General features: G+C 48.9%; 1 protein-coding gene and 1 non-coding gene across 3 annotated transcripts in view; one reads left to right on the top strand and one right to left on the bottom strand.

Moving 5' to 3' along the window:
• Positions 1–15273, top strand: part of ESPN (espin) — a 106878-nt gene that overhangs the window by 39817 nt on the left and 51788 nt on the right. For both annotated transcript variants that reach the window (XM_028740481.2, XM_028740480.2), the window contains exons 5-7: positions 1347–1478; positions 3862–4069; positions 6751–7022. In XM_028740481.2, the coding sequence (XP_028596314.2) occupies positions 1347–1478; positions 3862–4069; positions 6751–7022 (612 nt within the window). The remainder of the gene's footprint in view (positions 1–1346; positions 1479–3861; positions 4070–6750; positions 7023–15273) is intronic.
• TRNAI-GAU (transfer RNA isoleucine (anticodon GAU)) lies at positions 558–631 on the bottom strand. Its single transcript has one exon. It is a non-coding gene; the product is annotated as a tRNA-Ile (tRNA).

Genomic DNA, 15273 nt, shown 5'->3' with positions numbered 1-15273 from the left:
GACGCGCCAAGCCTCTTCAGGGCAGCGGGATGAAGGCTCCCCCTGCCCGGAAGAGGCTGCGCACGGCTAAGGCAGAAGCCAGGACAGCAAGCGGGATCGCTGTGCAGGAGAGGCACTGCACAGAGAGGGAGAGCTGCGCAGCGCCCCTTCAGCGAAGGAGCCCCTTCTGTTCCTCCTCCGGCTTCGCAGGACAGGCGTGTCGCTAAAGGGGCACTGCGCAGCTCTCCCTCTCTGCGCAGCGCCATTCGCTCCATAAGACACACTTACATTTCCCCTTACTTTTTAGGAGGAAAAAGTGCATCTTATGGAGCGAAAAATACGGTAATGGCAAAAACAGCTGATGAGTACTGATGGAGCCAAAACAAGGCTATGGTGAAACTAGAGGGAGATATCAACGTGCTGGGGTGGGGGGTGGGGCGCGTTCATGAGGTTTGCAGAAGTACAGGGTTTTGAAAAATAAAAAACAACAAAACCTCTTAGAATCATAGAATTGGAGAGTTGGAAGGGACCCTGAGGATCATCTAGTCCAACCCGCCTGCAATGCAGGAATATGCAGCTGTCCCAAACAGGGATCGAACCTGCAACCTTGGCGTTATCAGCACCACACTCTAACCAGCTGAGCTATTGGTGTAAGAGGTTTTTCTTTGCCTTAAGAGGGCAAACCACCCCAAGAAACATAGTCCGGAGAGGAATGTCAAGTGTCAGCTGGAAAAATAGGCTTGCTAGGTCTAATTACAACTGATACAAGAGGCAACTTGGCTAAGTGGCTGCAACCCTAAACAGGTGGACTACAGGGATGTCCACCTGGTTTAGTATTGCCCGCACTGACTGGCAGCAGCTCTCTAGAGCTCCAGGCAGTAGTCTCTCTCAGCCCTGCCTGGAGATGCAGCTGGGGATTGAACCTGGGACCTACTGCTGAGCTGCAGCCCTTCCTGAGAATGAGTGCACATGTTTAGAGGTGAGGAAGACACGCTGCAACATTTTGTTGCAGATACCAAAGCATGAAGAATAGAGTTGTCCTTTATGGAAACAGGACTCTGTGAGGCCGGGGCAGTGATCTGGAGATATATGGGGGCATGGCTGGGCCCCAGAATGCTGGGTAGGGACATGCAAGTCTCCCCGTATCTCCAGGTAAAATTGAAGGTACCCCAAGAGTCATCTAGTCCAACCCCCTACAGTGCATAAAAGGGAACTTTGGAGGTTTGCTGCAAAAGAAGGAAGCTCTGGGCTAGAACAAATGATTCTCTGGCATGCCATAGCTTGAGAAGAAGGCAGCCTTGTTCCTTTCGAGGCTTGATGGTGGTCCTTCCTCCCATGGGCTGACTGCCTTTCTCTTCTCCTCTCAGTGCTGTCAAATCCTCGTTGTGAACGGCGTAAACTTGGGCATCCGCGACCAGGATGGCTACACGGCGGCCGACCTTGCAGACTACAACGGGCACCTGCATTGCGCCAAGTACCTGCGCACGGTGGAAAACATGGTGAGAATCATGTCAAATAAGCCAGAGATGCATTTTAAATAAAAGCACACATTCTACTCATGTAAAAACACACTGATTCCCAGACCGTCCACAGGCCAGATTTAGAAGGCGATTGGGCCAGATCCGGCCGCCGGGTCTTAGTTTGCCTACCCATGCTCTAACCACTACTGCATGTTGGCAATCATGAAGTGTGACCAGGGGTGCCAACTTGAATAAAATATGGGGGGGGGGGCTCAGGCAAGCGCTGCCCCACTTAGTTGATCATATGACTCTGTGGATGCATACCATTTGAATGACAAACTTGGAGAGGGGCAGCCCCCTCAAATATTTTATGGGGGGGCCAAAACCTCCTCGGCCCCTAGGAGTTGGCTCCTATGAGTGTGACAGTCATGAAATGATGGGCACAGCCCATGTGAACCATTCCTGAGCCCTAGGAGGTTCTTCGGCAGAACCAGATGCAGATGGGCACTTGCACTCCTCTGATACGGACTCTACTAGCCGAGTTTACACCAGATCATCGTTCTGCCTTTGTGGGCCATTGTGTGTGTGTGTGTTGCATGGGAATGACTTCAGGTGCATGGAACAGCCCTCCCTCCCTGCAGGCTCTCCCTTCCTACAGCTCCACTCTCACACTCAACTCCCCTGCCTCCCCATTGGGAGGACAAAAATATTTCTCGAGCAGGCGGAGGAGGCCAATGGGAGGCTGGCAGCTGGTGTGTTACCCAGGGCAGCCAGGCTAATGATGCCAAGCAGGGCTCGCAGAAGGGCTGCTGTCACTCAGCAGCCCCCCTGGGGACTCATCCAGTGCTGTTGTGTTATGCTTTCCTTCATGCCAAGGAGGTCGGACCGAAGGGTTGGGCTGCGCCAGAGCCGAGCAAGGGGACCAGGGGCTTTCCCGGGATCATGGGCAACGTAAGCAAGGGGGGGTGTCTTGGTGTGTGTGTGTGTGTGTGTGTGTGTGTGTGTGTGCCTGTTGTGGGATGTGCCAAGGAGCCTCCAGGGCGAGTGTTAGCCTGGGGCGTCGCATCTGGGAAGGATGTGATGCAGAATTACAGCCCGGTGGAAAACCTGTGAGTGGGGTAAGGGAGCCAGCCAGCCTAAATCAAGGGGTCTCTTGAAACATCCTCCAGGAATCCCCACATGGTGCCTCCTCCCTCTCCCCCCCCCCTTTCAAAAGCCACTTTTCCATGTTGGCTTTAACCCCTTAATCCCCAGCTGAAGCTATCCATCTGTTCTCCAAACTTTGCCTCGGCATCAGCTCTCAAGGCTTTTGGTCTTGGCTTCTTCTTCTTTTTATCATCCCCATCTTTGTATTTATACCCTGCCTTTTCATTGTTAGGGATTGATGCAAGAGAGTCAGTATGGTGTAGTGGTTAGAGGGTCAGACTAGGAACTGGGGAGACCAGGGTTCAAATCCCCACTCAGCCATGAGGAAGATCTACCTCACAGAGTTGTTGTGAGAATAAAAATGAGGAGAAGAACTGTGTACACCACCTTGAGAGAAGGTGGGATATAAACGCAATAAGATGAATAAATAAACTGGGGAAATTTCAACTTTGTGGTGCCGTATAAAAATCATTTTATCTTGGGATTCTTACCCATGATTTGCCAGGGAAGGCCTCTTCAATTTGGCAAGAGTTGGCCTGTCCCCTGTCTGGGCCAGGGAGGACCCTGAAATCAGGGGCAGAGCCCCTGCTTTGCATGCAAACACAGAGAGTGTGGTTTAGTGGTTAGAGCGGGGACAGCAAACTTACCGCGCCTCAGGCTGGTGTCTCCAGCGCCGATCATGTGGTAGGCTGGAGGGCGGGGGAGCGCATGCCCATACACACACACACTATTTCTGGCACACTTCCAACCCGGAAGTGCACCGAAAATAATGCTTGCGCATGTGCAAATAACACTTGCGCATGCGCACAAGCTATTTCCAGTGCTCCTCCGACCCGGAAGTGGGCAGCCGCACAGCGTAGCACCGGTAAGAGTGGCCGGCAGGGGTCGCCGCAGGCCGGATAAATGAGTCCCTTGGGCCTTATCCGGCCCGCAGTCCTTAGTTTGGGGACCTCTGGGTTAGAGCATCAGAGTAGAACCTGGGAGAGACCAGGGTTTGAAACCTCAACTCGGCCACAAAGCTCACTGAGCAACTTTGGGCCTGTCACAGCCTCTCAGAATAACCTACCTTACAGGGTTGTTGCGAGGGACAAATGAGGAGGGAGAGAACCACACACTCCCCCCAGACTTCCTTGGAGGACAGAAGGTGGGGATAGAAGTGCAACCACCTAATCAGCCAGGCGGACCTGTTTTCAAGGAGGGGGCCACCTGAGCATGGCCTGGTGCGGAGTGGCTCCTTTCTCACCTCTAACTGACACTTCTGGCCTGTGGCTTGCAGAGTGTGGAGCACAGGGTCCTTTCGCGGGATCCTTCGACGGACCTGGAGTTCAAGCAGCCAGACTCTGGGATGTCGTCGCCCAACACCACCATGTCTGCCCCGCAGGCCCACTTTGACCTCGGGTCGCCCAGCAGCACCCTCTCCAACTACGACTCCTGCAACTCCAGCCAGTCTAGCACCGGGGAGAAAAGGAACAGTCAAGGCTGCAGTAAGTATCCCTTACACATACGTATGTGTGGGTGTGTGTTGGGGTCTGTTTGCCCTTCCCCACTTGCCATCTGTTGCAAATTTGCTCTTGGGAGTGGGAGGTGGCGGCAGGGGTGGGGGTGTTAATTCATCGCACCATCGATTTGCAGAGTTTGATCTATTTGTTTTTTATTCATCAAACTTACATGCCGCCTTTCATCTAAAGATCTCAGGGCGGTTCACAGAATAAAATGCATGAAACACAAGTGAACAACCAAACCAAAACCACGAAGCAATAACCCCTGTGTTGCACATACACATTTAAAAGACTGTAGCATATTAATCTACCCAAGGCCTGGTTGAAGAGGAATGTATGTGCCTGGCGCCTACAATATATATAATGAAGGCGCAAGGCAAACTTCCCTGGGGAGAGCATTCTACAAACTGAGATCCACTACAGAAAAGGGACCTGGAGGATCATTTATTCCAATGCAGGAATCTCAACTAGATCATATCTGACGGATGAGCACCCAACCTCTGCTCTTCTTTCTCTGTTTTAAAAATTTTAGATCAGTTTTCTTTGATCCTATTTTACCACGAAAAAGCTTCAACAAAATCTTATGACAAAAGGTGAAGAAAAACCCAACCTCCACTTAAAAACCTCCAATGAATCGTAGAATCGTAGAGTTGGATGAGACTCCAAGGGTCCTCCAATAATAATAATTTTTATTTATACCCCGCCCTCCCCAGCCAAGACCAGGCTCAGGGCGGCTAACACCAGATATAAAACAATTGATTGAAATACAACTTAAAAAACAAGATTAAAATACAACATTAAAATGCAGCCTCATTTCAGCAGAAACTCAAAAACTTTTTTTGGGATGAAAATGTCAAGTCTTCACCAAGGCTAACTATCCAGAGTGGTCCTACGTGGGCCAGAAAAAAGCCAGGGAAGTCCCCAAATAGGAGCTCCATCACAGAGGGAAAAAGAAGAGGGGGAGGGGATCAAGTTAATTCCAAGCCAAAGGCCAGGCGAAACAACTCTGTCTTACAGGCCCTGCCGAAAGAAATCAAATCCTGCAGGGCCCTGGTCTCATGAGACAGAGCGTTTCCACCAGGGTTGAAAAGGCCCTGGCTCTGGTTGAGGCTAATCTGACTACCAGGACCACTAGGGTGTTGCTATTTATGGACCTACTGCCCGCCAAACCCTCTGCCCGCCCCCTGCAATGCAGAGATCACAGCTAAAGAATCCCTGGCAGACGGCCTTTCAACTTTTCTTTAAAAACCTCCCATGGAGGAGAACCCGCCTCCTTCAGAGAGAGTCTGTTCCACTGTTGAACGCCTCTTAACAGTCAGAAAGTTATTCCAAAGGTTTACTTGGAATCTCCTTTCCTCTCATTTGAATCCACTGCTTCTGATTCTTCCTGGTGGAGCAGCAGCAGAAAACAAGCTTTCCCCACCTTCCATGTGACGGCTCTTGAGATATTTGACGATGGCTCACATTTCCCATCTCAGTCTTCTCTGCTCTAGGTGAAACATCCCCAACTCCCTCAACCTGTCCTCATAAGGCTCAGTTTCCAGAACTTTTTATCATCCTGGCCACACATACAGATCAGGGCCAAGGGAAGAGTGCCACCTTGTGGCACAGATTTGTGCCTCATTGCTAGCCTACTAGATAACGTTACCAGCACAGCAGCAAGCGGTGCCTGCATTTCCAAAAGCTGCTATGGTTTCTTTTGAAAATAATTTCAAATAAGGACGTTGCGAAGAGGTTAATTGGTCCTCCCTTTTAAAGCCACACAGGCTCAGGGTGAGCCAAAGCAATCTTTCACTAATTGTACCTGCTGGAGACAGAAAACTGGGGAAGGTTCTTGCCTTCAGGCTTTGTGGGCATCCTGGATATTTCTGGTTGGACACTGTAGAAAGATGCAGAGATGCTGGAGTTAGGTGGACCCAACAGGGCTCATCTTGGGTCTCCCATATGTTGTGCACCCATTTTTGGAGACCTCTGCTACGAAATGTAGAAAAGTGCAAATTTCCCAAGGATGTTTCAAAGGACTGCAAATGAATTTTATTATTTCGGTCACAGACCAGTTCCAGCCCACATACAATATCAAGGAAGTCATAAAACATGGTAGGGATATATTTGAATTTGCAATTAGGTATAACAGGGACAATACAGATAAAGCAACAGTTAAAAAATATATAAATTAAAACTTGGTCACTAACATATAACCTAAAATTATCATTTAAGGCCTTAATAATTATGATAAGCACAGCTTGTTCCCTACGTTTTATGGAAATCACACAGAATTTGGCTACCCTTAACGTGATTTCAGGATCCTTGTCCTCTACCAAGGATTTTAGACATTGAAGTTTGGATTCATTGGTAGATTTTTGCATAGCAGGGGTAATAAATACCGAGCATATATCCCCGTAGAAACGGCAATGTAACAAAGCATGAGAGACAGTTTTTACCTCCATTAAAGCCACAGGGGCAGACTCGTTCCACGTATGGTTTACCCTCGAATCTGCCTTGCAATAAGGCAGATGGCAGCATGTTGAATCTAGCAAGGGTAAATGACTGTCTGTAGACTGCAAATGTCAAAGGGTATTTCAAAGGCTGTTTTAAAGCATCACAAATTTCAAATAATATTTCAGTCTGCGCTCTCTCTTTCTCTCTCTTCTGACTCCTTGCTCCAGGAGTTCCCGGTACGACGATCACAGATATGCAAACCTACATGGACATGCTGAACCCCGACCTCGCCCCCGGGAACAGCAAGAAGGGGGGTGAGGCTTCCCCACCCCCACCTCCAAACTTCCCAGCACCTCCCCCGCCCCCCGACACCAAGGTGCTCCCTCCCCCTCCTGGCTACCCGGCGCCAAACCCTCCAGAGGTTCAGCACACGGCCGAGATCTATGTGCAAGCGAAGAACAATCTCCGCCACGTGGAGAGCGAAGCCCTCAAGAGGGAGGTAAGGCCCAGGATGCCGCAGGACCCTTTGGAGAAATGCTAAGCTTTGTGCCAGAAGCTGTCTTGGCTTTCTCTTGCAGTTTCTTGGTGCGACGAAGGAGATCCCAAACTGACCTTGAGTAGGTAGGAAGCCCAGCAGTGACATAAAGGGTGCATAGGATTCCTCTGGGGTCATGGTTTTCAAACATAGGAAGCCCCCTCAGTCACCCTGTTATAAACCTGGGACCCTCCAGATATTTTGGACCACAGCTGGAGGGCACCAGGTTGACGAAGGCTGTTGTAGTTGTCTATAGAGCAGTGAGTCCCAAAGCAGGCGGTGGTATTACCTAGCGGGGCACTAACAGGCAAGGGGGGGGGGCACAGAAGGTGCAAATGGCTTTGAAAAGCTGGTATCACCAGATCGAGTTCACCAGTGTTGTTGGCTTAATTCAACTACATAGTTTTAATTGGATCCTAAATAAATAGTTACTGTGTTAAATTTTATTGCACTGCTGTATTGGGTTCTGCAAACAATGATTCTGAATTATGCTTTTTTAATGTATTAGGGTAAGGGGCAGTGAGGATGAGTTTATGTTGGCCCAATAAGGTTTTGCAACTACTGTTTTCGCAATGCTTTGTTATGTTTTTGTATATACCGTATTGGCTCAAATATAAGACACACTCCCCCCCCCTCCAAATTCTGATTGTGAAAAGTTAAAGTGTGGCTTATATTCACGACCTTACCATATCGCGGCATAAACAGCTGCCCACGAGAGCCATTGGGGGTGCAGGACAGCAGCACCCATCCTGACCTCGTCTCCCAAGCCTTCTCTGAGTTGCTGTAAGGAAGGGGGAAGGGAGGGAGACTGCCGGCCAAGTGGCATGCCCCCCCCCCGGAAGCAGCCCAGGAGCACAGGGCAACGGTGCACAGCCCACCCGCTCCTCCCAAGCCTCCCCCAGCGCTAGCTTGGGGAAGTAGTGTCGGGAGGCGGTAGTGTCAGGAGGCGGGCACACAGTGCACTCAGAACCAAGCATCGGTTTGGGGAGCAGGGTGCCAAGCACCAGTGCCAGCCGTCCCCCGTTCAGGGCAGTAGTGGCAGGAGGCGGGCAGCACCCGCAAATAAGCCTTGAATTTTAATGGTGATGCTTATTTGTGGGTGCGTCTTATATTCGGGCCAGTACGGTATTGGAAGCCGCCCAGAGTGGCTGGGGCAACCCAGTCAGATGGGCAGGGTACAAATAATAAAATAATTATTATTATTACTGCTGTAGAGGTTTGAGCACATGCCTGGTTGTGCTTGTTTAGGCAAGGACTTAGGGAGCAGGTTGTTCTTCCTTCTCAGATGGTTTTGAACACCGCTTGAAAAGTCAGGCAGGAAGTGCAGTTCGGAAGTGATGCTGGATGCACCTTTGGAGCTGAAGGCGGAGAGGACCACCTTTGGCCAGCTCAGTCAGGTCCCTGCAAGAACCTGAGTGCCCTTTCTTGGAGAGAACAAAAAAAAGCTGATTCTCTTTACTCCAGTCAGACATGCTGCAGTTACTACAGCATTGGATCACTGCAGGGGCTTCGTTTGAAAAATATTGGGAAATCCTCACCGAGCCAAAACATAGCTGCTAACTTCTTGACCCTATGATGCTGGAGCCTGTGATGCTGTACCAGTTTTACCAGTCTGTGAGCCCAGTTCGTAGGGCGGGCCACTACATTTAAAGCATTGCAAACCAGCTCAGGACCAGGATCCTTAAAGGACTCTCTCCCTCTGAACATCCTGCCATATCACTTGGGCCATCAGGGGAGGCCTTCTGCATTTCCCATCAGACCTGCATGCACTAGGCAGAGATCCTTCACCACCTTAGTTCCCAGAAGATCTGGCTGACTCTTCCTTAGGGGAAAATGTGGGTCGTTGCAGCAGCCCCATGGCTTGGCTAGTCCTTCCACTGTTCTCTTCTCCCCCCTTTGCGAAGGGATTTCTGTCTGCTCTGCTGGTTGGATGATGACCGCTGCTCTGCTTTTCCTTCATGGGATGTTTTTGCTAATCTTAACCATCTGGAACTCCAGGGTTGGGACTGGCTGGCCTATGTAATACTTGAGTTGACTCCAGCTCCCTACAGAGACATCTCCTATAGCCACCTCAGCTGGGCTTCCTGGAGCTCTCCAAGGTGCTGAATTGCTCTTCTTGACTGGGACATTGACTGCCTCCCCTGAGAACCCCAGAACTGGACACAGTCTCATGTTGTGGTATGACTCTGCACCTTGGCACAGTGTCCTACTTGCTCTGAAATCTCCCCAACATGTGGGTGCTCTCAGAACCCCCAAAACCTCGTTGTTCAATCAGAAATATATTTGTGAGCCAAGTAGGGAGGGTTGAGACTCTTCTCAACACTGAGCTTTCCCAAGGGTTACTGGGCAAATGTCTTCCTCCATCCTTTCCTCCCTTCACACAGAGTTTACTTTCCTGGCTTGTTGCCATCCAGAAAGAATTCCCCATCGGTCCCTGCTGTGCCTCCCATGCTAAGGCAATACTTTGCTTTCTAAGTATCTCTTCCTTCCAAATCTGTGCTGCTCCTCTGGCATCTGCTTCCTCTGCCCAAGAAGGAAAGTGCCTTCCACACAGCTGTGAGGCTCTGTAGACACACATTTCAGCTGGTCCAAGCCTCTGACAAACCCCAGCTGCAGCTAGCCTCAGGCACTGAGCATGACATAAAGGGCACCTCAGCCTGCATCAGCCTGCCCTCCCTGGATTCTTTGATCTGTGGGGGAGGTTCTTCTCATAGTCCCACGATTGAGGGAGATGCATCAGGGGAGTGACATGAGACAGGGCCTTACCTGTGGTGTCCCCACAGTTTTGAATATAAGAACAATACTGCTGGATCTGGCCAATGGCCCATCCACTCCAGTATGCCGTTCTCACAGTGGGCAAGCAGATGCCTACAGGTAACCACCAAGCACAAAAACACTCTCTCCTGTGGTTTCCAGCAACTGGTATTCAGAAGGATTGCTCTCCTGGAAGGAATTCCTGCAATTGACTCTGCCAGCAGCTTGGCACCAGGTTAAGGCCTACCTACTATATCCGTTTGCCTGTGCTTTTCTTCTGGGTTGCCAGCATTAGTGTCTGTTGTTGTAAGGTGTGTTCCTCAAGATGATCTTAAGGCTGATCTCCAGTTGGTTTTAGGTACGTTTTATCTGCTCTGTCTGACTTGCGCTTTTTTGTTTTCAGTATTTGTATTTTAACTGATTTGTAACATCCTCTGAAATCGTACCTGAAAAACCACCTCCTTCCCTACAGTCTTTCCTATGTGCTAAGATAAACAGAGGGGTTCTTCTTGGTGGTTCCACCTCCCTCAGAAGTTCAAGGGGTGGTGGCAGCGGCCCAGGAGAGGGTCTTCTCTGTGGCGGCCCCTAAAGTGTGGAACTCCATGTACACACAGTGGTGTTCCTGGCCCCTTGACTACACAGCTTCTGGCAAATGCTGAACATGTACCCTGACCTGTGGCATATTCCATTCTTGTGAATGGAATATGTTTCAACTGTTTTTAATTATGAATATTCATGGATTGTAGAATTATAGAATTGTAGAGTTGGGAGGGATGCCAGGGTTCATCTTGTCCAACCCCTTGTAATGCAGGAATCACAGCTAAAGAATCCCTGACAGATGGATTCTGTTTGAAAACCTCCCAGGAAGGAGAATCCACCACCTTCCGAGGGAGTCTCTTCTCCTGGGCAGCTCTCACTGTCAGAAAGTTCTTCCCAGTGTCTATTCAAAATCTCCTTTCTTGCCATCTGAATCTTTTGGTTTGGGTCTTTGCCTCTGGAGGCGCAGAAAACAAGCTGCCTCCACCTTCCACGTGACAGCCCTTTGGATATTTGAATAGTCACGATATTTTAAATAGTTGTAACCCACCTCAGGGTGAAGGGTGCGTAATAAAATGATAGTGGAGATCGTGGGTGGGATGAAAGTATTGTTGTTGTTTAGTCATGTCCGACTCTTCGTGACCCGATGGACCAGAGCACGCCAGGCACGCCTGTCTTCCACTGCCTCCCACAGTTTGGTCAAACTCATGTTGGTAGCTTCGAGAACACTGTCCAACCATCTCGTCCTCTGTCATCCCCTTCTCCTTGTGCCCTCCATCTTTCCCAACATCAGGGTCTTTTCCAGGGAGTCTTCTCTTCTCATGAGGTGGCCAAAGTATTGGAGTCTCAGCTTCACGATCTGTCCTTCCTGTGAGCACTCAGGGCTGATTTCCTTAAGAATGGATAGGTTTGATCTTCTTGCAGTCCATGGGACTCTCGAGAGTCTCCTCCAGCACCATAATTCAAAAGCATCAATTCTTCAGCGATCAGCCTTCTTTATGGTCCAGCTCTCACTTCCATACATAATAATTAAATAAACCTTCCAAAGCTCAGCTTCGACCTTTTCAGACAGAACACCCCACGCCTGCCTGACACAATCCTGTCCTTTCCCATTCCTCTCTCTTGTCTTGGGATGGTGATGGAGTGCAAGCGGTCTTGGTCCCCGCTTGCCTGTCTATGATGTGAAGCGACAGAGGGGCTGTCAGGAACAATAGCTGGCTTGTTGGCCCCACTCCTCCTGGCTGACTCACCACAACAGGCTGCAGTTAGGAAAAAATTGATGGCTCCATTTGTAATTTGGTTAATTGCACCGGCCCTTTCATTCCCCCTTAGCCCTGGTTTGGGGCTCAGGAATGCGGTTCGGTTTGCAGACTCAGCAGCTTGGAAGTGGCCTGGCTGCGGCTGTGACTTTTAGACCCACAACCAGGTCCCTTTCTGGCAGACTGTGAGGGACAGGGGAAGTCTTTTTTAAAAAATAAATAAAAATGAAGGGAAATAAATGGTATCTGAAGAAGTGTGCATGCATATGGAAGCTTATACCAAGAACAAACTTAGTTGGTCTCTAAGGTGCTACTGGACTATATATATATATATATATATATATATATATATATATATATATATGGAAATAAATGGTTCATTGAGTCCCTTGAGGTCTCTTGCTGGCTGCTGAAGGATTTGGAAGGCTGGCTCCTGAGTGGCAAGTGACTGAATGCAGGGATAGGGGAAGAATCAAGCCATGATGGGTGTCCTTTGCCGCATGGAGTCTCTGAGATCAGTGGCTGTGTCTGGAAGATACAATAAGCAGAACACTCTGTGCTGCAGAATGCTGGATCCTCTGATATTCATGCCAAGTCCAATCAATTCAGAGAGTTGTCTCCAACTAAGATTTACTCAGACTAGACCCAGTGGAATGAAGGGACCTAAGTTAATCATGTCCATTATTTTCAGTGGGTCTGTTTCCCTCTCCAAGGGTGGCCCCATGTAGAAAGCATTGCGGCAGTCTAGGCTGGATGAGAGCCATGCATGTATAACTGTGGCAGGTCCATTTCCAAACAGGGACATAGCTGATAGATGTTACCATTGGAGGACCTCTCTGCATTCTCTCCTCATCATCTCGCTGCCAAATGGTTGGCAGGTGTAATGCACGTATCCCAAATCAGATACCCCCGCAAGGGTTGAGCGAGCCCAGCCCACTAAAACTATGTGCAATTCAAACACACTGACAAGTAAAGCTGCACTCTGAGACCTACATAATTTCCACACATGTTAATATTTTCCTCTTTTTGCGTCATGTATCCTGCAACTTGCTGCTTTGCACAATTTATTCTGTGCTGCTGCTGCTGATTATGGGAAGGGAAGCCAGCAATGGTTCCCAGATCACTGGAACATCTAATTCTTCTTCTCTGCCTGCTAAGGTTTCAACAAGCAGATTTCTATTGTGAGAGGGCTCGAAACTTGCTTCTTAAAATGGAAGCTGAAGTTTCTAATAAAATCACATTTTCTTTGCCCCACATTCTACACTTTCCCCCTGCAATATACAGGCTTTCTGATACTGGAAAAGTTTTGCACTAACTCCCACAATCTAGGTAATAAGGACAGGGGAATCCAGCATCTTGGTTTAAAAAAAAAATTTGCAAAAGGAATAGATGAACTGAGAATTACAGAAATCCCTTTTTCACAATCACACAAACCCTTTAATACTGGCATGTGTTAATGGTTGGACAGATCTGTCTCAGGCCTTTGTCTACTTCATTTATTTATTCACAAATCGAACTCATGTTGTTTCCACACCAATCTGCTTATACAGTGGTACCTCTGGTTACGAACTTAATTCGTTCTGGAGGTCCGTTCTTAACCTGAAACTGTTCTTAACCTGAGGCACCACTTTAGCTAATGGGGCCTCCCGCTGCTGCTGCACTGCCACTGCCGCGCGATTTCTGTTCTCATCCTGAGGTAATGTTCTTAACCCAAGCTACTACTTCCAGGTTAGCGGAGTCTGTAACCTGAAGTGTTTGTAACCCGAGGTTACCACTGTATTTATTTTTTAAGGAAAGCATGAAAACGTGCTTTAATATTTCGCCTTAAAATATGGATTTGTGTATGTGTTTTAACCTAACCTATGCATTTCAGTGTGTTTTTCAACCAAGAACTATCCTGCAAAATTTGGAGCAGTGCAAAAAGTGAAGGGCAGTCTGCATTTCAAGCCATGTACTGGTCATGGAGCTGCAAATCTGATCAGCTGCAAAACGTGGACCATATAAAGTCCTCAAGCATTTGTTATGTGTGTTTCGGGGGTGGGCTGTGGGCACCCCTGAAATATTAATATTAATAATTTTATTATTTATACACCACCCTTCCTGCTGGGTTTCCCCAGCCACTCTGGGCGGCCTCCAGCAAATATAAAAACATAACAAGTTGTCAAACCTTTAAAATCTCCTGATACAGGGCTGCCTTCTAAAAGTTGTGCAGTTCTTTATCTCCTTGACCTACAAGACGAAGAGGAGGAAGAAGAAGAAGAAGAAGAAGAAGAAGAAGAAGAAGAAGAAGAAGAAGAAGAAGAAGAGGAGGAGGAGGAGGAGGAGGAGGAGCAGCAGCAGCAGCAGCAACAACAACAACAACAACAACAACAACAACAACAACAACAACAACAACAACAACAACAACAACAATTTATTATTGTTACCCCGCCCATCTGGCTGGGTTTCCCCACCCACTCTGGGCGGCTTCCAGCAAAATATTAAAATACAATAATTCATCAAATATTTAAAACTTCCCTAAACAGGACTGCCTTCAGATGTCTTCTAAAAGTCAGATAGTTGTTTATCTCTTTGACATCTGATGGGAGAGTGTTGCACAGGACAGGCGCCACCACTAAGAAGGCCCTCTGCCTGATTCCCTGTAACCTCACTTCTAACAAGGAGGGAACCGCCAGAAGGCCCTTGGAACTAGACCTCAGTGTCTGGGCTGGACAATGGGGGTGGAGACGGCCCAGCGGTATACTGGGCCGAGGCCATTTAGGTCTTTAAAGGTCAGCACCAACACTTTGAATTGTGCTCGGAAATGTACTCCGCAGGGAGGGCGCCATTGCCAAGAAGGCCCTCTCCCTGTGCTGAAACACAGCAAGAGGGGCTGTGTGTTTCTCTGATGCCTGCGGAAACACCGATGCAAAAGGGGACATGCCCCCATTTTGAAAACGGACATTTGCTTTCTTAGGGCCTTGCTGCATAGCTACAAGATTTAAGGTGTGCTTTTGTCAGTGACTATGCCGTTACAAGGATACACCACCTCAGAAAATGGTAGACCTGGAGGTTTAAAGCAGATATTGGCTGTCTATCTACCAGAGATTCTTTAGCTGTAATTCCCTGGATTGCAGGGGGTTGGACTAGATGACCCTCGGGGTCCCTTCCCGCTCTGCAATTGGCTGTTCTTTCAGGCTACGCCCCACACTTGGGAACCTAAGGAACCAATCCTGAGCCGGAGCCTTTGGCAAGGGCCATCGTAGCTTGGTGGTTAGAGTGCCTGCCTTGCAGGAAGAACACACCAACACAGCCAGTTCGGGCTGAGAAAGATCCTGGGCCCAAGGCCCTGGAGATCTGCTGCCAGTTAATGGAGACAATGTTGAGCTAAGTGGGCCGATGGTCTGATTCGGTAGAAGGCAGTTTGCTGTGTTCTCAGCATCTAGCTCCAGAGTACCTACACCGATGGGCAGCAGCTCTCCAGGTTTCCAGACTCAGGTGTATCTCCCATTCCTACCTGGAGATATTGGGAGTTGAGCCAATGGCCACCTTCTGCATGCAAGCATTCGGCTCTCACCCCTTCGCCAAGCACTGGTGGGGGGAGGTCTTACCACATCCTTAGGAAGACAGGGCAGATCCATCCTCTGCCTCGGACATGCAGGTGTGTGTGTGTGTCTGTGCACATG

This window comes from Podarcis muralis, chromosome 7 (genome assembly GCF_964188315.1).
Source record: "Podarcis muralis chromosome 7, rPodMur119.hap1.1, whole genome shotgun sequence".
Taxonomy (NCBI): Eukaryota; Metazoa; Chordata; class Lepidosauria; order Squamata; family Lacertidae; genus Podarcis; species Podarcis muralis.
The sequence above is the reverse complement of the archived record's forward strand: the minus strand, read 5'-3'. Positions and strand labels throughout refer to the sequence as shown.